Consider the following 27,295-nt stretch of genomic DNA (forward strand, 5'->3'; position numbering starts at 1 on the left):
TGTAAATACATACCGGTTGCCAAGCGCTTGAATTTTTGATCATGTGAGTGTGGGGACAATGTGACAGTCATAAGTGCGAGGACCGGTCATAAGTCACTTTTTTCAGCAGCATCATAACTTCGAACGGTTGCTAAATGAATGGTCATAAGTCAAGGACTACCTGTAGATTGCAAAGGCAAAAATGATCACCTCCCAATGGTTGTATGACCCTTAACATAGGAACTATTTGTTGAGTCCCTGCTTCAGTCTTGTTTAGTGGCTAATTTTGGATCTTCTCATATAAGATGAACTGAACTAATGGGTAAATCTGCCCCAAAGATGCTAAAATCTCTGCAATTTCACTCAATTTGTTCATGTATTGTTTGAGCATAGGCCAATAATTCTATTATTCTGAGGCACTTATTCATGTCCTCCATCAAATATTTACCTGACTGAGCAGAAGCTCTTTATGGTGCACACTGTTCTGTCTGTAAAGATATCCTTGCACTAGAAGCAGTTAAATCCAAATTCCTTAGCTCTCTGCTCCAAGTTCCTTGTTCTGACACAAATGTGTTTCTCCAGTTAGAGCTCTGTTAAGGTTCTGCCAGTAAAAGTACTGGCTTAAACACATCTATAGGGTAAGGCCCTAGTCCAGCTTGTATTGATGAACTGATTGCCATGGAAGAAGCAAATAACCTTCAATGTGGTCTACTGTGGACTCACCCCCAAAACCCCATCTATGCTGGGTTTAAACAAAGCTCTGAATGAGCACAGAATTTTCAATCACCTCACACCACTGCTTATAACAAGCTCATTTCACCATCCCCAAATACTCTTACTTGCACCCTCACGCAGGAGGGAACTCCCGCTGGCATGCTTAAATACCCACCATGATATTGACTTGGAGAGTCAATAATATCTCCTGTCCAGAATGCATTCAGATACTGAAATTAGTATGGTCACATATGTAGTTTTAAAATGCCTATCTATTAGCGGGTGGAGCTAATCTCTCATCTAAGCTCAAATTATCCAAACTGGTCCCAACAGGTAACGATGTGTTTCCCATTAAATGACCAAGACTAAGAAGTCTGTAGGAAGATAGCCAAATTCTGTACTCCCAAAAGATGGGATAACAACTTGATGATGGTTGCCAGAATTAACAATTCTACCATCTTTTGGAGACACATTGTTGAAGTCTCAAGGCACACTCTGTCTTATGGATGATTATATCCCAATACAAATGGGGGATAACTATTTCCATGAGTTACATCTGGCAGATGAGTCGGTTCCCTCCCACATGAGATATCTGAGATATCTAAATTGGTTAATTGGATGAAAGCAGGAAAAAACCCATGAGGTGACAATATATGCTATATTCAATTTATTCTATCTAGCTGATCATATTCTAGGATGATGGGCCTAATATTGGCATAAAAATATTGGCATGATTTTTACTTTTATTGCTGAAGGTCTAAAGCCTGGTCAGTCAACTTTCATTTGAAAGAGTTCAAATAGATTATCATGAATAATTGTAATATTTTAACAATTTGTAGGTGAGTGGGAGTTCACCTATAAGTGGGTGAATTTGTGATTCTAGAACTCAGAAAAGGTAAAGAAGTATGGCAGCTATTTTTTAGGTGTAAGAGGAATTCAGTATATCCCTATAGCTTCTTGAAACCAAAGTGTTTTCTCAGCTTTTGATGGGATACAACTTACTTTTTTTAGTGATGGGAAGCAGTCTAGGTACTTGAGGAAGCTGTTCCATGCTAGTGCATTTAATTCTATATCTTCTATGGTAAAAAAGCAACAACAGATATAAGATGTGTACGGTCCTGTAGTTTTAGAGCAGTGGAAACATGCTTCCTGCAGAAAATTTTATTATGTGTATGTAATGTTAGCTCCACTTAAGATTATCCTTGTTTTTTTTCTCTTACATCAGGATGATAAGATACCATGTAGGATAGCAAGATTTTGTGTGACTGCCAGTAGAATCCAAGGATGAATAAGGTGTCTACATTAAGTTGTTTTTGAATGGTTTTAGTTTCATATTTCTACACTGCAGTATTTTATATACATTTGTTTTATATACTGTATACAAATTCCCTTCTCACCTCTATGGGTGGTATGTGTCTTCCTCAACCTCAGGTCCTCTACCAGAGACCTGGGAGTTTGAGGGTTCTGCGCAGTATCTTAGCTGTTCCTGGCACTGCACTCTTCGGACAGAGAGCTCTGATGTTGTTCCTGGGATATGTTGGAGCTACTCTCCCAGTTTGGGGGTCACAGCCCCAAGTGCCCCTACCACCACTGGGACCACTTTGGCCTTCACTTTCCACATCCTCTCTAATTCTTCCTTCAGGCCCTGGTACTTTTCCAGCTTCTAATACTCCTTCCTGATGTTACTGTCACTTGGCACCGCTATATCTATCACCACCGCTGTCTTCTGGTCCTTGTCTACTACCACGATGTCTGGTTGATTGGCCAGTACCTGCCTGTCTGTCTGGATCTGGAAGTCCCACAGGATCTTAGTCCTGTCATTCTCCATGACCTTCTGTGGAATCTCCCATCTGGACTTGGGAGGGTCTAGCCCATATACTGTGCAGATGTTCCTGTACACAATGCCAGCTACTTGGTTGTGCCATTCAGTGTATGCTGTTCCTGCCTGCATCTTACACCTTGCCACTGTGTTGGACTGCCTCTGAGGCCTCTCTGCACAGTCTGCACCTCAGGTTCTGTCTAGTGTGGTAGACCCCTGCTTCTATGGATCTGGTGCTTAATGCCTGTTCTTGTGCTGTTATGATCAGGGCCTCAGTGCTGTCTTTTAGTCCAGCCCTTTCCAGCCACTGGTAGGATTTTCCAATGTCAACCACCTCAGCTATCTGTCAGTAGTACATCCCATACATGGTCTTGTCTTGCCATGGCACTTCCTCTGCTTGATCTTCTTTCCATGTCTGCTGCTGCCTCAGGTATTCTCTCAGCAGCTCATCTTTGGGTGCCATCTTACTGATGTACTTCTGAATGTTCTGGGTTTTGTCCAGGACAGTGGCTTGGACACTCACCAGACCTGACCTTTCCAGCTGGTGTATAGTCTCTGGGTGTTGGACTTGGGGTGGAAACCTCCATACATTGTGAGGAGCTTCCGGGTCTTCACATCGGCAGCCTCCATATCCTCTTTTGGCCAGTTCACTATACTGACAGGGTATCTGATGACTGGCAGGGTGTACATGTTGATGGTGTGGATCTTGTTCTTCCCACTGAGCTGGCTCTTCAGGACGTGTCTTATCCTTTGGTGGTACTTGGATGTTGCTGTCTTCCTTGCCTCCTCATTGTGGTTCTCATGTGTCTGTGGGATACCAAGGTACTTGTAGCTGGTCTGTATGTCTGCTATGTAGCCCGCTGGTAGTTCCACGCCATCAGACTTAACTACCTTCCCTCTCTTTACTACCATCTGGCCAGACTTCTCCAGTCCGAATGACATCCCAGTGTCCTCACTGTAGATCCGTGTCAGCTGGTTCAGCAAGTCAATGTCTCATTCACTCTTAGCATGCAGCTTGATGTCATCTATGTAGAGGAGGTAGCTGATGGTAATTCTACTCTTGAACTTATATCTGTATCCAGTCCTTTTGCTTATCTGGCTGAGGGGATTCAAGCCTATGCAGAACAGCAGTGGGGACTGTGTATCACCTTGGTATATGCTGCACTTGATGGCCACTTGTATGAGCTGTCTTGAATTGACTTCCAGTGTTGTCTTTCACAGTCCCACTGAGTTCTTGAGGAAGGTCCTGAGTGTCCTTTTGACTTTATATAGTGCCAGGTATTCACAGGTCCATGTGTGTGGCATTGAGTTGTAGGCTTTCCTGTAGTCAATCCAGGCTGTGCTCAGATTGGTCTGCCTAGACCTTGAGTCTCAGGAGACTGCTCTATCTATGAGCAACTGGTGATTGGAGCCTATGGTGTTGTTCCCAATGCCCTTCTGAGCTGTGCTCATGTACTGGCCTATATGGCCCTGCAGCTTGGTGGCTGTGATGCCTGATAGGACTTTCCATGTTGTGGGGAGGCAGGTTATTGGCCAGTAGTTGGATGGTGCTGTTCCCTTGTGGGGGTCTTTCATGATCAGCCCTGTCCTTCCTTATGTTAGCCAGTCTGGGTGGGAGCCTGCTGCTGGCAGCTGGTTCATCTGTGCTGCTAGGCATTCATGCACTGCTGTTAGTTTCTTTAGCCAGTAGGTGTGGATCATGTCGGGGCCAGGTGCTGCCCAGCTCTTCATGTTCTTGACCCGCTGTTGGATGTCTGCCACTGTGATGGTGACTGGTTCCTGCTCTGGGAGATTTCTGTGGTCTGCTCTCAGGTCCTGCAGCCACTTTGCACTGATGTTATGTGTCTTCTCTTTCTCCCATATGTTCTTCCAGTACTGTTCAGTTTCTGCTGTTGGTGGCTCTGCTGTTACTGTGTTGTTGCACTGCAGTTGGGAGTACACCTTGGATGGTTCTTTGGTGAACAGGGCATTTATCTTCCTGGCCTCTGCCTCTCTAGTGTATCACCTTAGCCTGGTAACCAGCCTTTGTATAGCAGTCTCTAGGGCTTCAGATGGAGTCAGGCCCTTGGATTTTTTCAGCTGAGTCTTATCCTTAATCTCCACACCCTTCTGTAGTTCCACCAGCTGACTAACTTCTCTCTGAGTTGCCTTGATCTTAGCTTCCAGCCTCATTTTCTGGGGGTTGGGGGGTGTATGTACTGCTGTTCTTGATCATGTAGCCAAGCATCTCCAGGATTACAGCAGCTGTAGCTTTCATTGGGTTGAGTTATGGTGGTAGTAGGGATTATTATGAGGGCTCTATTACCATTTTCTAGCATACTATCTGGTACTTCTCCACTGAGCTTTGGTAATAGGTCTCGAGGGTTTACTGTAGCTAGTTTAGCCATGATCTTAAATCTCATATCAACTACTGTTCTCTGTAATGGATGCTGTGACAGTGAAGTTCCAGATTCAGGTGTCAGCTGCACATCCAGTTGTTCTTCTGGGTCTTCTTGAGTCTGGGATGTAATGTATAGTTGATCTATTCCAAGTTATGAGAGCAGCTTCCTCTTCACTATGTTGAAACATTGGGTAACTAGCTGTTTCTCAGTGTGGATGTAGGTCTTCTGTCCACCCATAGTTCCCTCATACATTTCATATATCTCCTCTCATTAGGTCTACTAATGTAGTAGCATTCCATCAATTCCAGGTTCTCTTGTATGGTTTGTTCCAGTAGCCCACTTATCAAATCATCCTGGACCCCAACATGCATGGACCTTGTTAATTTGGGCAATGTCCAAGCCAGCATGACTCTCTTAGTTTGTGTCACTCTCATATCCAAGATAGGCAGGTGAAGTGTTAGGGGGTCTTTGCCCAAGGACCCCTACTGGTAAGGTAGGTACCAGCTGGGATTCAAATCCCAGTCTCCTGTGTCACAGGGTGGTGCTCCAACCCCTATGCTATCCAGCCACTTACCAATATTATATGTATGTATGTATGTATGTATGTATGTATATTATAATTATAATTAGATGTGGTTGGGGGTCATAAGAGTCAGTTTGGTCTAGTGGTTAAGGCAACAGGCTAGAAACCAGAAGACAGAGAGTTCTAGTCCCACCTTAGGCATGAAAGCCAGCTGGGTGTCCTTGGGCCAGTCACTCTCTCTCAGCCCAGTTCACCTCACAGAGTTGTTGTTGTGGGAAAAATAGGAGGAGGAAGGAGTATTTGGTATGGTTGCCGCCTTGAGTTATTTATAAAAAATGATAAAGGCAGGATAGAAAATAAATAAATAAATAAGAAAGAAAGCTAATGTGGATACTGATGCTTATTTCAGTGAAAGTACATTTGGAAACTGGAAGACAGATTTTAATACTCCATTAATTAAAGTAGGGGAAATGTATAGTATTGCTAAAAATCACCTGTTTATTTATAGTATTTGTCTTTCAGATTCTAATTACGGTGGAAAGATTCCAATTGTGTGTTTTGCCCAAGGAGGAGGAAAAGAAACTCTGAAAGTAAGATTTTTCCTAGGCCTCAGAGGCATTCATAGAAAAAGCTAATCTTTCAGCATTTTTTTAGTCCTTTTGGTGACTTTTTCCCATAAAATAATCTAGCTTTTTTGATATTTTGAATGTGTGCCTTTCCATCCTGTTCAGTACATATATTTGTTTTATAAATTGCATTTTAGTTAATCTGGAAATCAACTCTCCATCATGCATTTCTGGTCATGAGAAGGAAAGGAAAGGAAAGGAAAGGAAAGGAAAGGAAAGGAAAGGAAAGTGTTAGGTACACAAATAGGGCCATGCAATGTGTTGCATTCAATTCTGAAAAGCCATTTCAGAGCATGGAGAAGCTGGAATGCAGCACTGATTAGTGTCTCATTAAGGCACCTGCATATGTTTCTAGATGTGTGAACTTGGAAACAGCACAACAGCTTTAGTAAGTTGCCAACAGCCGCTGCATTGATGCTCCTGAAGCAACCTTTTGGAACTGAATTTGAAGCACTGCAATGCCATAAGGCAAAAGCTATTTCCTTGCTCCTGAAACCCTGTAGTGTTCTGCTATAGGAATGGGCCTTAAGGTGCGATAGGCAAAGAAAGCAATTGATCTCTGAGAAAAGAAACTAGCTTGCCCTAAGAAAGATGACATTGAGTAATTCAAAGATTTCAGAACATACACTGAAATACAATCCAAACTAAATCTGTAACCATAACTATAGCTATTATAAAAGCCTTGGACTAGAAGACCTCCAAAGACCTCTTTCCAAACCTACTGTATGTTTCTATGAAAGAATAAGCAATGTGAATATTACAGATCTGTGTGCTACCTGAAAATCAGAGTCGTGTTTTTCTGCCTTTCAAATTTTAGAAGTTAAGGAGCTTCCTCTGATTCACTCTATAATTCTATATGTGTTTACTATCATCAGTGGTCAAAGTACAAAATTCCACACAAAGGAAGGCAGTATGTCCATGTGGAATCCTTGGTGCTCTCTGAGCTTGGTTGCTTGCAGACATTTCATTATCCAACTAGGTAACATCATCAGTGCAAGTGAGTGTGGGGTTTAGTCCCTGTTTATATACAGTAGCTTGCCCTGCCAGTGTTGGTGGGGGTGTGGTTTTCTAGTCTTTTTGTTTCCTTCTTAGCTTTTTTGTTGTCTCTTTTGAATGGTGTATAAATGTGTTTATCTCTATATGTCTATTGATGGCTGATTTGTCTGAATGCCAACCTTCCAGGAATGGCCTAGTGTTTTTGGATTTAGCTTGGTCTAGGATGCTCACAGTTTCCCAGTTGAAACTGTGGTTGAGCCTGTCCATGTGCTGTGAGATTAAGGAGTTTTCATTGTGTCTTCTGGCTGCTAGTTGGCATTCATGGGTGCGCTCTGCTAGTCTGTCCTACATAGTGGCTCTTACAGTCCTTACACTGTATGTTGCAGATGACTCCTGTTTTTCCTTCTTGGGCTACTGGGTCTTTTGGTTTGCTTAAGATGTTTTGGAGGGCACTCCCACACGTACAACCAAAAGTATGGATCTGGTATGTAGATGACACCTTCGTTATAATAAAAAGGAACAACTAGAGAAGACTCATGAAGCAATCAACAACATCTTCAGAGGAATAAAATTCACAAGGGAAGAAGAAAACAACAACACACCACCCTTCCAGGATATCCTCATCAGCAGAGGAAATGGCAGCAAATTAGAAACACAAGTGTATCGAAAAACAACCCACAGTAACCAAGTGCTCCATTACCAAAGTAACAACCCAGCCTCCCACAAGAGGAGCTGTGTAAGAACACTATTCAGATGAGCACAAACACACTGCAGTAACCCAGAACACCAGAAAAAGGAAACAGACCGCCTATACAGCATCTTCCAGCAAAATGAATACCCACCCAACTTTATCAAAAAGTTCCTGACCACTCAACCTGCTACAGCACAACCAACACAATCTATGAAAAGGACAACACTGCCATACATCAAAAACATCTCAGAAACAACCAACAGACTATTAAAACCACACAGCATCACCGTAGCACACAAACCAACTAAATGAAACATCTGCAAGCAAACAACCAAGCTCAGAGAGCATCAAGGACTCCACAGTTCAACCCTGAGATACATATAGTCTCTTCTGTTGGAGTATGTCCATGATCATACTAAATAATAAGTAGATAAATAAAATGATAAATAGAGAAATGCTGGTATAAAGTTGTCATATACCCGGAAGGATATATCCAACAATGTTAGAGAGGAGAAGGGACAAATAAAAGTTATGGCCTCTGTCAGGAAACGTATAATGATTATTTTATTTTTTAAACAAAATTTGTAAAGAACTGGCATGCTTTGGAGTCTCCTTATTTCCAAGAGAGCCACTGGATTCTATATAGGCTCCACTGGCACTTAAGAAATGAGAATGTGGGGTTGTTGTAATCCTCTGCATGTCAGGGTCAGTCTTGCTTCGCAATAAGACACAGACTCACTTAATGGGTATTAAGGATTTCTGGTTTATTGGAATGATGGCTGACAGAACGAAAAATGGGAACGGGGGTGATGGTGTGGAGGTGCCCCTTTTATACTCTCTTGTAGTGCCCCGGGCTCCTCCACCCTACGTTGTCCCGATCCCTCTTGATGGGACCCTTGATGGCTGCCTGGGCGTTTTCCCGGTGTCTTCCTTTGTCCCCCGGATTCGGTTGTGTCCTCCAGGGCACCAGGTGCGGCTTATCTCCGTTCTTCCGATGGCCTTCTATTCAGCCGTCTATGGGTCCATGGGTGTGGGCGCTTTTGGGTGCTTGTGTTAATCCCTGGTTTAATTATCTCCTTCCTCTATTTCTTAATGATCATGATCCACGTTGTGAGGCTCTTTGTGCCTTGCAACGAGGTCATGACATGCTGCCCCCCAAAGATGTTCTTATGGTGCTGGTTTCTCTGGGTATGCCTCGTGGAACTGTCTAGCTAGTTGTGTGGGAAATGTTTCCATTTAACGAGGTATTGCAGCTTACCTCTTTGCTTTCTTGAATCCAGTATCTCTTTTACTTCAAAATGTTGTTGGTTGTCTATCATTATGGGTGGGGGTGGAGGTTCTTCCGTATGCCATTTGGATGTGGTTGTCCGCATATTTTTTGTACGTGGTTTGTGCGTCTGCTAGGGCCGTTTGGATGATTGGCCAGGTTGTTGCCAGCTGTGCCGCCCAGTCGTCTGGTGAGCAGGGCGGGGTTTCAGGTTGCGGCAATTCTGGTATCGGTACAAAGTCCCTTCCGTAGACCACCTTAAATGGGGTGTGGCCAGTGCTCTGGTGTACCACGTTATTATAGGCTACCTCTGCAGAAGGTAGTAGGTCTACCCAGTTGTCCTGTTGGTAATTTATGAATGCCCTCAGGAACTGTTCAAGTGTTGAGTTTAGGATCTCTGTAGATCCGTCCGTGTGTGGATGCCACGCAGTGGACAGTGCTTGCTTGGTTCCGATTAGTTTTAAAAATTCCCGCCAAAACTTTGACGTGAACTGTGTGCCTCTGTCGGTCACCAACCTGTAGGGGGCGCCGTGGATCCTGTATATGTGTGTTAGGAACAAGCGTGCCAGTTGTTGTGCGGAGGGGATAGTTGCGCACGGGATGAAGTGTGCCTGCTTTGAGAAATAGTCTTTTACCACCCATATCACTGTTTTCCTTTGGCTGGGTGGGAGGTCCACAATGAAATCCAAGGAAATTTCTTCCCATGGGCGGGAGGGGCTGGCTACTGGCTGTAGCAGTCCTTGGAGTTTCCCCCCTTTCCGTTTGGTGGTGACACATGTGGGGCAGTTGGCCACGTAGTCTTTCACGTCTTTTCTGAGGTTAGGCCACCAAAATTGCCTCCTCGTTAGGTGCAGGGTTTTTACAAACCCAAAATGTCCCGCAGTTTTGTCATCGTGCGATCTGTGTAAGATTTCCCCCCGCAGTGATTCTGGCACGTACAAGGCTTTCTCTTTCCAGGCAATGCTGTCCTTGAAAGATACATGGTGTCGGTTGTTTTGCAACCATGTATCTGTTTGTAGTGCTTGTGTGAGTCTTTGTTGCCAGTTTGGTGAAATTGATCAGCGGCTCCGATCATTCCCTGCCGTTCGTGCTGGCGTGCATTGATTCCTTGTCTGGCTGCGCGTGACAGCTGGGCAGCCCAGCTGTTTCTCGGTCCATACTGTCCCCACGATGTCGGAGGCTTGCGTGTCGTCCTGTGGCCATCGGGAGAGGGCATCTGCCAAGAAGTTCTTCTTGCCCGGTATGAATTTCAGCGTGAAATTGAACCGGCTGAAGAACTGAGCCCAGCGCACCTGCTTCGGGCTGAGCCGTTTTGGCGTGCTGAGTACCTCCAGGTTCTTGTGGTCTGTCCAGACCTCGAAGGGGCAAGTGGCCCCTTCCAGCAGGTGCCTCCATGTTTCCAGAGCTGTCTTTACTGCAAACGCCTCCTTTTCCCATACATGCCATCTCCGCTCTGTTTCGGAGAATTTGCGGGAAAGGTAGGCGCAGGGTTTTAGGTGGTTGTCGGAGTCCCTTTGGAGCAGGATGGCTCCGATGGAAAAGTCGGAGGCATCTGCCTGCACCACAAAAGGCTTGGTGGGGTCGGGGTGTTGTAACACTGGCTCAGCTGTGAAGAGGTTTTTTAGTCTCTCGAATGCCGTTTGACAATCAGCTGTCCAGTTTAGTAGCGCCCCCGGGTTTCTTGATTTGCACGTGTCCCCCAAGCCCTTAGTCTTAAGCAAGTTAGTTAGGGGCAAAATAGTCTCTGCCAGCCTTGGTGTGAACCCCCTGTAGAAATTAGTGAATCCAAGGAGGCTTTGAAGTTGCCTCCTCGTGCGTGGGCGCTCCCACGCCAGTATGGCTTGGACCTTGCTTGGGTCCATTTCTATTCCTTTAGCTGAAATCCTGTACCCTAGATAGTCAATTTGTTTCTTATGAAACTCACACTTGGAGAGCTTTACAAACAGCTCTGCCTTGCGGAGTTTCTTGAGCACTTCTTTTACCAAGCGTTTGTGCTCACGTTCCGTTTCCGTGTAGATCAATACATCGTCGAGGTAAACCAAACCCCCCTTAAAAAGGTGGTCACGCAGGACCTCATTAATTAACTGCATAAATACCCCCAGTGCTCCTGCCAGTCCGAATGGGAGCACCTTATATTGAAACGCCCCCAATGGGCAGTTGAAAGCAGTTTTCCACTCATCCCCCTCCCGTATCCGTATGCGGTAATAGGCTTCCCTTATGTCCAGTTTAGAGAATACCCTACCTTTTGCCAGGTGGGACAAGATGTCCTTTATTAAGGGTAGGGGGTATTTATTTGAAATGCTTGCTGTGTTTAATCCGCGGTAATCTATACAGAGCCACAGTGACCCGTCCTTTTTCTCACGAAAGAGGACTGGCACTCCTACTGGAGAGTTTGCAGGCTCGATAAAACCTCTCGCCAAGTTTTTGTCCACAAAGTCCCTTAATGCTGCCAGCTCCCGCTGGGTCATGGCATATATTTTGGGTTTGGGTAGGGGTACCCCCGGGACCAGTTCAATGGTACAGTCCGTTTTCCTGTGGGGGGGGAGTTTGTCCGCCTCTTTCTCGCTGAAGACGGCGGCGAAATCCGCGTATTTGGTTGGCAGTCCCTCTGGCAGTGCCATCTCTCGGTGCTCCGCAGTCGTCGTTGCCCCCCCCCATGGCTGCTCGGGGGACCCTGTTCCTTGAAGGTGCTTGGTAACGACCGTCAGCAAACTTAATCTCTCTGGTTCTCCAATTAATGACTGGGTTTTGCTGCACGAGCCATGGGATCCCCAGTATGAGTAGGGGTTGCCCCACCGGTGCCACGATGAAAGCCAATTTTTCCTCGTGGCTGCCGAGCCTTAGCGCGGTTTCTCCGGTGTATTGGGTGACCGGGCCCCCTCCCGCTGCAGATCCATCGAGCTGCGTGAACACCAATTGGTGCTGAAGTGGATAGCAGCGGAGGTTGAGTGCGGCTGCCAGGTCTGGGTGCATTAGGCTTTTAGAGCAGCCTGAGTCAATTAGTGCCCAGACCTTTTCGGTTTTATCCCCATGGGCGAGGGTGACACGGACGTAGAGGGTGGGGCATTCCTCACTCACCCCTTTGTCGTTGCGCCTGTCACTGTCCTCCACCTGTCCTTCGGCGCCCCTTAGGCCAGGTGGTTGTCGTTTCCCGTCGGCTCGTCGGGGTTGCTTCCCTCCTCCTCTGAGCTGTAGGGGAAGTGTCTGCGTCGGTACTCCCCCTTCGCTGCTGGTCGCTTTCTAGGCGCTGGGGTTGGTGCGGTTTGTGCCCTCCTCGGGCTCTCTCTGGGTGTCGATTTGAGGCATGCTGCTGCTTTGTGGACTTCCTTTCCACACGTGAAGCACTGCCCTTTAGCAAAGCGCCGGTCCCGTTCCTCCTTCCATGGTTGGGGTCTCACCTTCCCCTGCCTTGCAGCTGTGCGTGGGGGTCTCGCTGCCTCCGCCTGCTGCGTTTCCCTCTTGGCGTGGAGGAACGTGTCGTGGGCGTCCTCTGCTTCCCCCGCCAGCCGGATCCATTCCGTCAGGGAGTTGGGGTTGTCGCGGCAGAGTGCCCACCGGAGAACGTTTAAGTTGAGTCCGTGTTTAAATTTCTCAATCAGAGTCGATTGAGACCAGGTGTCCACTTTTCCGGCTAGGGCTTGAAACTCCATGGCATACTCTGCCACGGAGCGCTGGCTTTGTTTGAGTGTTTTCAGCACCCTTTTCGCTTTTTCTTGCTCCAGGGGGTCCCTGAAGTGCCGCTCCAGCACCTGCAGGAATTCCGTGCTGTCCTGCAGCACCCGGGCCCCTGATTGGCACAACTGGACGTACCAATCGGCGGCCCGACCTTTCAGCTTTATGGCCAGGGCATTGACTTTGCCCCTTTCAGTTCTGAAACAGGGACCCCATTCCTCGAGGTAGTACCTCGCATTTGTCAGGAAAAAGGAGAGTTTAGAGGGGTCCCCGTCAAACTTTATGCCAAAGTCCTTTGCAGCTGTTCTGGTTTGGCTCCCGGTGCCCTCTGTGCCATGCAGCGGGCTCTGCGGGGGCTGATGCGGGTCGGATTGTCTCCAGTCTTCTTGCGGTGTTTGTGTCTCTCTCTGGGTCTCCTCGCAAGTCCGTCGTCCCGTCGTCCGGGGGGGAGGGCGGGGCGTTCTCCCTCGGTTGGGCTTCTGGATCCAGGCTCCGCTGTCGCCGCCACCGTATGCCGGATCGTCCCTCCGCCTCTCGTCCTGGTGCGTCTCCAGTCGTCGGGTGGGTTCCTGGGGCCGAGCTCCGCCGCCGCCACGGCCGAGGCTGTCCCGCCGTCTCACATCCAGGCGCGCCTCCGATCGGTGGGTGGGCTCCTGGGGTCGGGCTCCGCCGTAGTCACCACCGTCCGCTGGGTATCCACTCCATCTCTCGTCCCGGTGCGCCTCCAGTCGTCGGGTGGGCTCCTTGGGCCGGGTTCCGCCGTCGCCGCCGCCACGCTCGCCCCGCCGCCGCTCGTCCGGGGGTGCCTCTGCGCTGTTTCCGCCGTGGGGTCCCTGCGCTGCCGTCAGCTGTTGCAGCATCGCCCGCATCGCCTGCATCCCTTCCTCCAGCGCGTCGAGCCTCGCCGCCGTCCGCGGACTCCCGCTGTGGTGCTCGCCATTCCGCTCGCCCTCGCCATTGGCCGTTGTGGAGGACGGACCTTCCTTTGGTCCCTCCGCGGTGCCAGGCGTGCCCTCGCCTCCGTGTGCCCTGGGTGGCGGTTCATCTCGCGCTTCCTCCGGGGTTGCCTGTGAGCCTGGAGAGGGCCCCCTCACCTCGCCCCCGGTGGCCCGCGGGCTCCGGGGCACCGGGGTGGGTCCCTCCCCCACCGCTTCCTCCCAGCTGGGTCCCATACTTACCGGGGCGTTACATCGCCCGGACCTCAGCTGCATCCCGCCCAAAGGGAGTGGGGCTTCGTCGCCGGGTGCCGAAGGGTTGCACTGCCTCGCTTCGTGGGTTTCCATACCTAGCGGGGTCCCTCACAAGCGTGTTGGATGGGTGCTAGGTAAAAATTTTTTGGGGGTTCCCGTTTTTATGTCAGGGTCAGTCTCGCTTCGCAATAAGACACAGACTCACTTAATGGGTATTAAGGATTTCTGGTTTATTGGAATGATGGCTGACAGAATGAAAAACGGGAACGGGGGTGATGGTGTGGAGGTGCCCCTTTTATACCCTCTTGTAGTGCCCCGGGCTCCTCCACCCTACATTGTCCCGATCCCTCTTGATGGGACCCTTGATGGCTGCCTGGGCGTTTTCCCGGTGTCTTCCTTTGTCCCCCGGATTCGGTTGTGTCCTCCAGGGCACCAGGTGCGGCTTATCTCCGTTCTTCCGATGTCCTTCTATTCAGCCGTCTATGGGTCCATGGGTGTGGGCGCTTTTGGGTGCTTGTGTTAATCCCTGGTTTAATTATCTCCTTCCTCTATTTCTTAATGATCATGATCCATGTTGTGAGGCTCTTTGTGCCTTGCAACAAGGTCATGACACTGCACAGGTAAGCTTGGATGTCAGAGAGCGTCTTGGGCAGCTAAAAGGAGTGAGAAAGAGTAATCTTACTCAGCTGCCTTCTAGTCAATGGTATGATTGCCAAAATCCATTTCTTAGTAGACAAGCTCTCCCTTACATTGAGCACACATGGCATATCCCACAATACCAAATGGGTCTGTTCAGTTATATTTTTTAAATGAGGCAACAACTGGTTCCAATAACTCATCACAACCACCAATCAGCCACCCAAAGGCAAGATTTCAATAACTGTGGTTTCTCTTCCTATTGTATAAACCTTTGGCATCTAATACTTTCACTAGCTCGGCTAGCATATACTATGGATCTCAAACTCATACAGTAGCATATCAGTATCATGAGTTCCACATGATACAATACAGTAAAAAATGAATATTACAGTATGCCTGCCATTAAACATAAATTTCTTACATTAAAAAACCATAGCCCTCTCCTAAATTAACCAAACATCCTGTGTTTGAAATCCAGATGTGAACTACCTAAAAATCTCTTTCCCAGCCCCCTTCATTTAAATTTCTGTTGACTAATGCTCAAATTCAGAAACACTTTTTTACTAGATATATGAGCTAGGATAGGGAAGTTGTTGAATACATCATCCCCATCAACCAAATGGTTTCTTCATGGTGCAGAATAGAGGAAGGATCACCGGGTGTCTTACTTTCCATCTCTATTCTGGTACTGCTACATACATAAAAGGGTTAAAGGTAGAACAACCAAAGTTTTTGGGACTTGCAACAAAACAGTTATGGGCCCAGCAGGTAAATACTATACTAAATAATGAGTACCCAGAGCAACTAAAACACCCTAGTTTTTATTTTTAGGCACTTGGTCTGTTATACAGCTGAACTAGCACTCAGAGCCCACACACTGTAGATACTTGTTAAGATTTAAAACATCCTAATTAAGGAACATTTTCTTCATGCCTATAAAACTAGCATAAAGTTCTTGAAAATGGCAGTAATTTTGGGACCAGAAAATCTCATGCTTGAAGATGGGAATGAATACAACGTGTGGATGGGATATGAAGGTTGAAGCATTATTTGGAAAGCTGGACCTCTTAAAAGTTTTGCAGATGCTGTGTCTAGAAATAGGATAGCTTGGATGAAAAAGGATAGGTTATTAAAATCTGAAATAATTCCAAGGTTGAAGTTGACAAACTGTACAGTATGTTGATTCAAAGTTGTACTTTAGGAAAGAAGATCTGGGACAAGCTATGCACACTCAGGAATGAGCAATAATACTTTAATGTCAAAAAAATAGTAAATCTGAAATATCAGGGAATAGATGTTTAATAGAACATGTGTCAACATATTTTCTGAATAGAATGACACTAAAACAAAACGGTATGTACTTTTCTGATGTTTCACCAAGGAACAGTTATTAAGATCATTACCAGAAAACTATAAATACATAGTAGAGTTAACCAAATGTCATGATGTTTTTCTTGAAAATGTAATTGCCAAATTGGAGACATACCAGCCTGATCTGAATGATGCAACTGAAGGGAATTCTCTACACAAGGTAAAAAGGAGAAACAGTCTCTTGTTACTGCTATTGGAAAAGGCATATTAAGAGATTTCTCAAAGATTTATGAGGATTAGGAAATTTTACATAGTTAAAACCCATACAACAGAGAAGGATAATGAGATGAAATGTCCTTAGAGAAAAAGCTTGCACAGGAATTGCACAAACAGTGAGATGGAGGCAAAAAGTACTTAGGTTAGCAAATAAATGCTTACTGTACTTGAAATTGGAAATAATTTTGAAATTGGAAAGAAAAACAGATTTTTGCTGGGTAGTAGTAATGTCAAGTCAATATATCTGCGTTTGATAAATCTTATCCAAGAAAAGTTAATTTAGGAAATGGAATATTGATAGCTGTATGAAGAAAAGGTGGTATTAAAATACTTGATCAATCATTTGAATCAAATCAAATCAAATGCTTGATAAATCATAATAAAAGTAGGCATGTGCAGTATATTCCAAGAAGCATATTATGTATTTGAATCATGCAAATTACATAAGCCTCTGTTATCTTATGCAACATGATTGCAAAAATATGGATTTTGCACTGTTAGAAAGGAAGCTTCATTGTGGAAAGCACAATGAAACTAATTTGCTGGAGTTTATTCAACTAAACCAGAGTAGCAGGATATATGCATAACAACAACAACAACAATAATAATACTGCAAATGGCATAGAAGATTTGGTCACATGTTTGAGTCTGCTGTTAAGGAGTCATTGTACACGAGATGGGCAGCAAAGAAATTAAGGAAGGAAGGAAGGAAGGAAGAGGACCTAGCAATTGGGTTAAATGTTTGTGCTTGCAAGAAACAAAGAGAATCAAAATGTGTTTAAAAAAACAGGAACAGTTTTCCTGGACTTGAATTTGAACAAGCTGGCCCGCCAGTAGGACTTTCTCTTTCAGACTTTTGTAGTCTCATGCCAATCAAAACAAAGGGCAGGAAAAGCTACTTTGTAACATTAATTGACAGTTACTTGCATGTGACTCCTAACCAATCAGAGTGAAGTATTTTGAGAATTTTAAACTATACATTTCTTAATGCAGAAAATAAGTTCAACAGAAAAATAGATTAAGGGCCTATAATGGAACAGAATGTTGGGAATTTGAAAATTATTTGAACAATGAAGGCAAAAAACATGAAAAAAAAAGTTATAGCTGTGAGCAAAATGGGGTTGCAGAAATAAAAGAACCAATCCCAACCAAATTGTTTGAAGACAACATGGAATGTGTAAGAACTGTAGACAGAAAGCAGTCCAGACCCCATAAACACATAGATGATCAGCTGCACTATGCAAGTAAAACTGAAGTACTTTCCAACTGATATGATGGCAGTTGCACTGAGCAAGCCACTGCCAGGGATTTCTTCCTCAGGCTGAGAAAAAGATTCATCATGGACTCAGCATGAGATGATGCCTGGTGATATAATCTATTACAGTTGAACACATGGAGCTGATGAGAAGGGGAATGTTGGATACATCTCCATCCACCACATGGTTTTCTCCTGGTACAGAATAGAGGAGGGATTACCGGGTGTCCCACTTTCCATTTCTGTTCTGCTACTGCTATGTACATAAAAGGGTTAAAGCTGGAATAACAAGGCCACTCCCTTTGGGACTGATGTTGTTAATTAGCCACGGTTGTTTTTTTTTCCCAGTGGTCCTTGAGAGTTCTGTGACTTTTGTTGAATAGTTAAACATATAATGTAAATTGTTGCCCGTTGTTTATATTCCCCCCTTCCCCAACCCGGCTTTTGCCTGCCCTCTATCCCATTTTTGCCAATTAACTGTTTGGTGCTTGCTAACTGTTAAAAAAATACCAAGCTTTATATTTTTGCTAGCTGAACTGAGTGGCACGTGTGCTTGCTCTGATCTGAATATACGAATTGACTGGGAAAGGGCTGGATGCAAACCTAACTGGAAATTACAATAATTTTCCAACAGAAATTAGGAACCTATCCTAAACATAAATCTTTCTAGACTAATGCTTTTACTTTTCATCATCCTAATGTTCATCACCAATTTTAAGGAAGATTGTTTGAAAGAGATACCTTTCATTTCCAAGGATTTATTTACTTTGGAGAGAACACGTGCCATTCCCAAATATATGGGGGGTTGTTTCTTTCATTCACTGACGTCCACCAAAGTATTTTTGCTTGTTCTTCCTGAAAAACGGCTGGCTCCTTTGCGATGGTATTGGTGGAAAGCTTAAATAAACCACATTCCAAGGAAGAAACTTTTACTGTACTTTCCAAGCCCAGCTGTCTCTGCACTACATTTCCCAGAGTGCCGTGCAGCCGAAGAGACCTCACGAGGGGGCAGGATTGCAGCAGTTCCGGTCCGCCGGAGAACTGGGAGCTCCCTGGGGGGTGGGCAGGGCCGCAACTAGGGTCTGTGTCACCCGGGGCAAACATGGATTCCGGTTGCCCCGCCCTAGTTGCGGCCCTGGGGTGGGGTCGGCTCATCTTGCTGAAGGTAACTAGCAGACGTACTTTGCGCTCTTAAGCCCAGCTGCCTAAATGGTGATGGATGGCTGATAAGTGTGAAGACTGTGTGTGAGAGACACGGACAGACCTAGCCATCTTCCATTCCTGTTTTTCCAGACATAATTTTAACAACAGGTCTAAACGGGCTAGATAACCCAAACAAGTTAAGAAACCTTTAAGAAATTTATTTTTCTGATTGCTCACTATACTTAGGCCCTGTGATGAAGACTAGAATAGTTTTCAGTTAAAGCAGACCTAATAGGTTTAGCTATGTCCTATTGAATGTGCTTCTAGACGACAGTTTGTTTAACCAATATAGAGTAAACTGGAAATAGACAAACCAGGAAAGCCCTTCAGAAGAACACAGTGTGGCTTGTGTTCTGGCGCAGTAGATCTTTGTGGTCTGGCTGCTGTGTTTGGGCATCCCAGCTGATATGGAGTTTTCTTTAATAGAAAGCAATACTTTTTAACGGGGGGACAGTACTTGTAGATGATGAAAATTAGATTACAGTAACTTCTGCATGACACTTTCAGCAGAATGTGTGCTGTTTTTTGAATCAGTTAATTAGGCCCTGCAACAGCGGGTCTGTCATCCGCATCATGTACCCCTAGCTGACCTTGCTAGTCTGGCACGATGCCACATGGCTGGCTGGAGTGATGGGGTGTCAGGAATGAGGATTGCCAGGACTGATGATTGTGGGTGTGTTTAGTTACATACAAAAGCACTATGACTACTGGAAGCAGCTGTATGACAGCTGGACTCATGTATATCCCATACATAGAGCTGGAAAACTGTTCTGTGAACTTTAAGTATGTCAATTGTCTCGTCCATAGGCAATTAACACTGCCATCAAGAACAAAATTCCCTGTGTTGTAGTGGAAGGTTCTGGTCAGATAGCAGATGTGATTGCAAGCTTGATAGAGGCAGAAGGCACACTTACTTCCTCATCTGTTAAAGAGAGATTGCTCAGATACTTGCCTCGCACACTTTCTAGACTCAATGAAGAGGAGATTGAGAGTTGGATCAAATGTGTAAGTGTATACATTCTACATTCTATGTAACTGGGAGATTTATTGGTTGTACGCATAATTAATTTGCTGGACTATGATGTAGAGCTTGATGAATGCTGACCTAAGAGCGAAGGGGAAAATGTACTCAGCTTCAGAGATTAGATGTGTATCTAGGAAGGGGCTTGGGGCTATGTTGCAATCAAGTATAACCTTCCATTGGGCATTTTGAGAGCTCAGATTTAAAAAATGCTAATAATCAGGAATGGAATACCTAGCTTTAATTTTTCTAATTTATTAATAAGAAAATTTCTAATGCAGTTTATAGCCTGCTCTTCACTTTAAAAGAATTCTTAAGACAATTTACAAAATATACAAAACAACAATAAAATTATAAATTGAGTTAAATGATAAAAATACATTAAAATATATTTTAAAAGAAGTAATTTCTCAAATGGAAAGACTATTAGATGGAAATGGAAAGACTATTAGAACTGAAACAGATTTTTTTTCTTCAGCTATTCCATGATGAATTGAAGCAAAAATTAAAGCAGAATTCATTGAAGCCACCTAGAATGATATTTCTTAGGATAATAGGAGCATGCTTTGAGAAAGAGTATGAAAGAGTGAAAGAGTATGATATTTTCTACTGCTGTGCCTTGTTTATTGCTAAGAATGTGACTGTTTTCCCACTGACTTGACTTTCTGGTTCCTTTCTTATAGCATTTCACTATGAACTACCAAGAGACTGTTTTGAGATTCTATAGAATCTGTATTAATTATTTGTAATAATCTGATTTAATTATTTACAATTTTCCCCAGTTACATAGTCTAGCCACTGTTGTGTGTGTTTGTGTTTGTGTTTATGTGTGATGGTACTAGAACATCTTCTCACTCAAATATTTATTTGTGTGTTTCAGGGTAGATACTTTTTTTGGGCCAGGGCACATTTTTGGCTATCTTTGGAAGCTTTCTATTCACAAATGAGTGGGGGGAGGGGGGCTGGCTGGCACAAAATTTAACACCTGTTTATTAGAAGGCAGAGTAGAGCTGTCAAATCTGGGCAGGAAAAATCTGGACAGTGACTAGGTGGCAGGAAGGTGCTGGAGTTTTCTGTATCTCTGTGCTATTGTCCAGATTTTTGCAGCCCTGATCCATTAGCCCTACAATTAGTTCCACATATGCTGTTTAGTTACTTAATTTATATCCTGTGAACCCAAAATATGAGTTAATCCAGGAGTTCTGAAAATGTGGGTTGTGACCCCTTGAGGGTTTGTAAGCAACTACATAGCAGGAGAGTTCCAATTAAACACACACACACACAGAGTCAGGCTTCTCCAAGCAGTGTGCATTCTGTTAAAACTCACTCTAGGCTTTGCCTGTGAAAGCTTGGTATAGACAATTAGGGTATTGCAAAGTCCAATAACCCCATGATAAAATGTGGTTATTAAAAGTACTATATTTCTTGCTTAACCCCAATTAAGTCATTAAGGTTATTTGGGGCAGGGGGAGTTACACATACTCTTTTAACATTGGGGGGGGTGTGCAATAGTACCAAGTTGGAGAACCTATAAGTTGATCCAGTGTGATATATGAACTGAGCCATTGTGAAACAGTCAGATTTACATTAACTTATGATGCTGTACATCATAACAATCTGAAAGAATGTGTTTATAAACAGCTCTTTTTTTGTATTGACAGTAAAATTGTATCACACACTGTATAGTGCTAGCTCAGTATCTGAGCTTTGTTGATGTTGCTTTTGTTCGTTTTTGAATGTCTTTTCTTTTTGCTGTCTGCCTTTTTCTTAGCTTCTGGCTTTCCCCCCCCTGAAAATTAGTAACACCCAGTTTATGCCAAAAAACTGGGCTGTCCTTCAGAATTTGTTAACAGCTTCTGTCACTTTCCCAATCAATTATTTGAGGACTGAATTGGTGGAGAGAATCAGGAAGAGCCTTCACCAGAGCTGACATTATAACTTAGATTTGTACACACAAGATAGGTTCACACAAAATTTTAAACATAAGACTGGATTAAGAAAGAATGATTACTGTGTTCATAGAACATGCTATGCCCAAAAAATAAACTCTATGGCCTGGTTCACACAACATGCTAAAACAATGTCTGGTTGTTTACAACATGCTGAACTGCAAAGTACCTTTTAGCCTCATCTAGTGTACTGTATTGTACAAAAAGAGCCAAAATAAATAAAGGAGGTATAGACAAGGGAAAAGAAACAAGATGGCAGAATTCTGTTCACTAGACAGAGTCTTGGTTTTTTTCTGCCCCATTTCTAATAGTACTGTTTTCATTTGAAATATGATACATTTATGTGGCTAATTTGGCTGAATGATTTGTGTATTTGTTTCAGCATAAATTCAAATTCATAGCAAATAGAAAAGCCCCCAAAAGAGACCAATTCAAGTATATTGGTCTTTAATCAGTGATCCATACCATTGCTGTTTAGTGTATTAGTTAATCTGGGATTGTCACTGCATGGATGAATAAGTAAATAAGAGAGTGACTTCAGAGCAATAACACTGTAGTTCAAATCCCCCTTTCTTGGTGGAGATGGGTGGTAATAGAAGTTAGAAGAATAAATAAATAAAATCTGGTTCTTAATCTAATAATCTAATGGATAATAACTTGATTATATCAAGATAAAGCATGTGAAGCACTTAAGAGTGTTGTCCAAATGTTAGGTGTCCCCATTATTCCAGTTCTCCTCTTAGCCTGTGGGTGTGTTACAAAACAAGATGGAGGGATGGATAGTCTCATATTGTGCTTGGTTTAAATGAAACAGACAAGTTTCTGTCGCTACCATGCACAGCAGGACTGAAGAACCTACCTCCCCATCCCTGACTATTAGAAGGAATAAGGCAGCATGTCTTAGCAGCATGCATGGAAGCTAGTCAAGGGCCCCAGTGTGTGGCAGGTTGACAGGTGGATCTGTAGAGGTCTATCTCAGGATAGTTGTTATTTTGATAGGAAGAACTGGGTGCATGCAAAATGATAATGTTCTGTTTGCAAAATGGCCCTAAACCCCAGTGGAGGAGTCACTTCATTTGCAGAAAAGGCTTTCTCCATTATTGGTATATTATTTAATGAGAGCACACCTTTTTAAATCCATTACTTTGTGACTATAATCATATTAGAGAGTTTTTTTACCAGGCAAGTGTTGCACAGCGTACCTCATCAGCTATTGCAGGATTCTACTATTCAAAAGAAGCCTATAATATCCCTGCAGCTTGCAAGGTCTTTCAAGCTAAGGTAGTCCCTCAGCTTCTCTACGGCTCCCAAATTTGCTCTCTTGCAAAGCTTAAAATTATTGAAGGCATTCAGAATAAGTTCATTAGAGCCATATTGATGATACCAAAAAGTATTAAAAATGCCATCCTATGGGTAGAAATAGGTACAGTTTCATTGGATGCCAGAGCATGGTTTCTTTTTACCTTCTGGCTAAAGTTAATTCTACTACCTATAGGTTTAGCCCCATTGGAGATTGTTTTAAATCATCATGGCTAAAAAAAGACTTAGGTAAAATTCAATTGCTGGGCTTCTCTATGGAAAGTCTGCACTCATTGGGATTTGATAATGCTAGAACCACCCTTAAACAACGAATCTGGGATATAGATCTCCAAACAAATTTAAGTAAGGTGCTACATCCCAATATTGGTCATTTTCTTCCAAAAGAGTTTGTTCCAACCTCCTCTTTATCATCTATACAATTTTGTAAACCTTAGCCAGGCTGGACACTCAGCAGTCCTTTTTGGATGTTTTAAGGGCACCCCTCTGCACCTTTGGTTATGTCCATGTGATGATGGCTCAATAGAACCCCTAAGCCATATGTTTCTATACTGTTCCCTATATAAGGACTCTAGACAGATCCTTATATATCCAATTTTGAAGAAATTTCCAGGTAGGGAGTGTGATTTCTATTTAATGCTACTTCTCTCAGACAAGGACTTGAAAATATCCTCCCAAGTTGCCAAGTTTTATGCTACCATCTGCATGATACATCACACCATTACTTAGGTTTAGAATTTCTTAAAATAGTATTTTACTCTGATTTATTTTGGTATTTTTATTCTTAATTAATTTTAGATTCTATTATACTTAATGTTTTTCTGATTATATATATATATATAGAGAGAGAGAGAGTGTGTGTTTGTGTGTGTGTATATATATGTATGTATATTACTGTTGTTATGAGATGTCTTGATTGTATCTGGCCTTAGGGCTGTAATAAACTTGATTTGATTTGACACATGTATTCTGTATACTTCCATTTCTGGCTATTACCAATTTCTTCCTCATGTCAGTTTTAAACTGTAAGTTCTGAGGAGATAACGTCTGTTATATCTGTTCTTTGTAAAGCACTAGGTACAAGATAAATGCATGATAAATATACACTCAGATAATAAGGCTGATATAATAAGTTCTATGCAGCATAATAGCTACTTACTATGACCTTAGATGTTATCTCTTTTTAAGTGTCAGGAAATTCTCCAGTGAAAGACAAGTGTCTTGACTAGAAAAATGTTGGGGATAGATTAAATCTTGATTTACCCTGTTTAGATCAAAGAAATACTTGAAAATCCTCATCTGCTAACTGTGATCAAAATTGAAGAAGCTGGGGATGAAATTGTGAGCAATGCCATTTCATATGCTCTTTATAAAGGTATGTTGTCATTCTTGTTTTCTCATTCATTCGTTCAGCTTACAGTATATGCTACCCATTTCCAGGAACTCTGAATAGCTTTCAAGAGTTATAACTTATATAATTAGTGTTTTGGTGATAGATGATAGAAATTTGAAATATAAATAAAATAAATAAATAAATTATTGGTGTGTGTGTGCTTGTGTGTGTGTGTAATTATTTGACAAACCACCATGAGTGGAAATTTTTAAAAATAAAAAATTCAAAGCTCACTTATAGAATCATAGAATTGGAATGGAGCATTTAGGCCATGAGCCCATCCCCTATTCAATGCAGGAATCCGGTCAAAAATATTTCTAATATATGATAGTGCTTGAACACACCCAGTAACAGAGAGCTTGCCATCTCGCTAGCTACACTATTGAACCTATACGTATGTTAGAAAGTATTCCCTGATGTTCAATTGAAGTCAATCCTTTAGCTTACAAACATTCCATAATCTCCAGTTTGGTACAATAGAGAACATCTCTTGGCATTCTTCTGAATGACAGCTTTTCATTTGTTATGTTGAAAAAGTGAAAGGTCCCCTGTACAAGCACTGAGTCATGCCTGATCCTTTGGGGAGACACTGCTTTTGTGACGTTTTCTTGGCAGACTATAGCAGGGTGGTTTGCCATTGCCTTCCCTAGTCGTCACCTTCCCCAACAAGCTGAGTACTCATTTTACCAACCTCGGAAGGATGGAAGGCTGAGTTGACCTGAGCCGGCTAACTGAGAATCCAGCTTCTGCTGGGATCGAACTCGGGTCGTGGGGAGAATTTCGGTTGCAATACTGCTGCTTACCACTCTGTGCCAAACGAGGCCTCTCAATTTTCTTAAAACTGAATGCCTAATTCCTTCACTCTTTGTACTTAATGTTTCATTCTTAAAACCCCAGTCTTCTGATTTTTCTAAACATAATTCAATTTACTGAGATACTTTTTAAATTATGGTCACCAGAAGAGGACACAGCATCAGAAATGGGATCTGACCAAAGCAGAATAGAGTAGAATTATTAATTCCCATGATTTGGAAATTCTGCAACTGTTGATGCAACCTGAAACTGTATTTGTATTTTTTGGAATCATTTCACACTGCTAGGTCCTGATCTCAGTAGAAAGTCACTGAGGTGGTTGATATATTGCGGGAACATCAGGAATGGATCAAATGACCCATGAAGTAATTCTCATACAGGTGGCCCTTGTTTAACAACCACTTGTTAAGTGAACATTCAAACTTGTGACAATGCTGAATGAGTGGTAATTCTAACCAGTCCTCAAAGTTCCAGCCATCACAGCAACCCCCATGATCATGTAATAACGATTTGCAACGTTCCCTGCCGGCTTCCTACAAGCAAAATCAAAGGGAAAGCCAGGAGGAAGTCGGAAGTCATGATCACATAAGGTCCTTGCTTAATGACCCACGTGGTCCTAGCTTAACAATGATAACCGGGAACTGCCACTGCTAGGTGGCACAGTCATGTGACATTGCACTTTATAACTGCATCACCTAGCAATGGAAATTCCAGTCCCAATTACCATCGCTAAGCAAGGACTATCTGTAATGGTAAATGTAACCCTTACACAGGGTTAAACTAATTCTGCCCAATCAGTTGAGTTGTGGGAATGTGATGGAATGTGTCCCTGAGAAGGGGGGCAATGTGATGGATCTTGGAGCTGAGGGAGGAGAGACCGCATTCCAGGGAGATAAACGTTCTCACAGCGTTGAGAGGTTGACAAAGTTTGGCTGGCCCTGCCTTAGAATTCCAGGAGTATTTTTCCTTTAGATCAGTTACGGTACCTTTAGTCTGACAAGATTCTGTATATGGTGGGAACAATAAAGAAACTAGAGTTCAACTCAGCGTGGTTCTTGCCAGTTCTTCTGACAGGGAACATCTAAACTCAGTCAAGAGTGGAAGAAAAAGCATGCTTCTCCATTACAAAACTTACTGCCTTCAAAACACTGATGGCTGCAGTAGTCAAGCCATGCTTATTGCCACTCACCTGGCCAATAAGGAGAGGGTTAGTGATACTATGAAGCTTTGTCAATACTTTCCTGGTGCCTAGAGTTTATAGCTGCCCAGAGTTTGGTACAAGATGAGCAGCTGTTTTAAATAAATAAATAAAATAAAGAGCCTACAGGATTGTTAGCACTTCCTGGCAAAAAATTACTGAGGACTCTTATCTTTCCCAAATGATGATATTTGAGCCAGTTAACATGATTGTGTGCTGCTTCAATCACTGGTAAAGGTTGGACTGGGTTAAAAGTGTTGTGGTTAGAGGGCTGTATTCAGTTTGTGACCTATTACAGTTTTAAGATCCAATTTTATGAAGGAATCAAAAGGTTAAAAGACAATCCTTTTTCTTGGAGAATTAAGATTAAATTATGAATTTTTGTTTTGAGGGGTTGCTACACAAGTATTATTTACCAAAAAGTGCAAAGTGGTAATATATTCAGAGCAAAACACCTTTTGGCATCTAAACATTGGATGTTTCACAACCCCTACAGTACTAGCAAATGTATATGGTGCTTACAAATTATAGGTTTATAATAACTAATTTAAAAAGAGTTGTTAGAATACATTAAATAGTCAAGTGCTAGAGAGGCATAGAATAAGGAATTGGAATGTCTAAGTACCAGATTATGCATAGAAAACCATTTAAGTAATTGTTATCTGAAATTGCCCTTGCCATTTTGCAGTCGCATCGCACTGTTGACTCATACTTAGCTTGAATATGGTAAATAGAACACTTCATAAATTACATGAAATTATCCAGTTGGTAGATATATAAATAGATGGGTATAGAGAAAAAAATGTAAACGGTATGAGTCAAGAAGAAAGTAATATACAAAAATTATAACTGACCATTCTGTTAAAATATGCAGTATATGTTTGTAAAATAAGCATTATGACTATTCATAGGGAATTCTTGGTTAAGGATGAAAATAAAGCAGATAAAATGAAAGCATGAAGGAATTGGTATGACTGCCATTTGGGTGCTTCCGTACTAGCACTTCAATAGTCAAAATTCTCCTTTTCATAGTTTCATTAGCATTAATTCTTCTTCATAGAC

At 43.1% G+C, this 27,295-nt stretch overlaps 1 protein-coding gene across 2 annotated transcripts in view; it reads left to right on the forward strand.

The window, feature by feature from the left end:
* The window catches only part of TRPM8 (transient receptor potential cation channel subfamily M member 8), a 91,020-nt gene that overhangs the window by 9,051 nt on the left and 54,674 nt on the right, over positions 1-27,295 (forward strand). For both annotated transcript variants that reach the window (XM_063317857.1, XM_063317856.1), the window contains 3 exons: positions 5,939-6,006; positions 19,350-19,547; positions 24,102-24,204. In XM_063317857.1, the coding sequence (XP_063173927.1) occupies positions 5,939-6,006; positions 19,350-19,547; positions 24,102-24,204 (369 nt within the window). The remainder of the gene's footprint in view (positions 1-5,938; positions 6,007-19,349; positions 19,548-24,101; positions 24,205-27,295) is intronic.

This window comes from Candoia aspera, chromosome 1, assembly GCF_035149785.1.
Source record: "Candoia aspera isolate rCanAsp1 chromosome 1, rCanAsp1.hap2, whole genome shotgun sequence".
In the NCBI taxonomy this organism is placed as follows: domain Eukaryota; kingdom Metazoa; phylum Chordata; class Lepidosauria; order Squamata; family Boidae; genus Candoia; species Candoia aspera.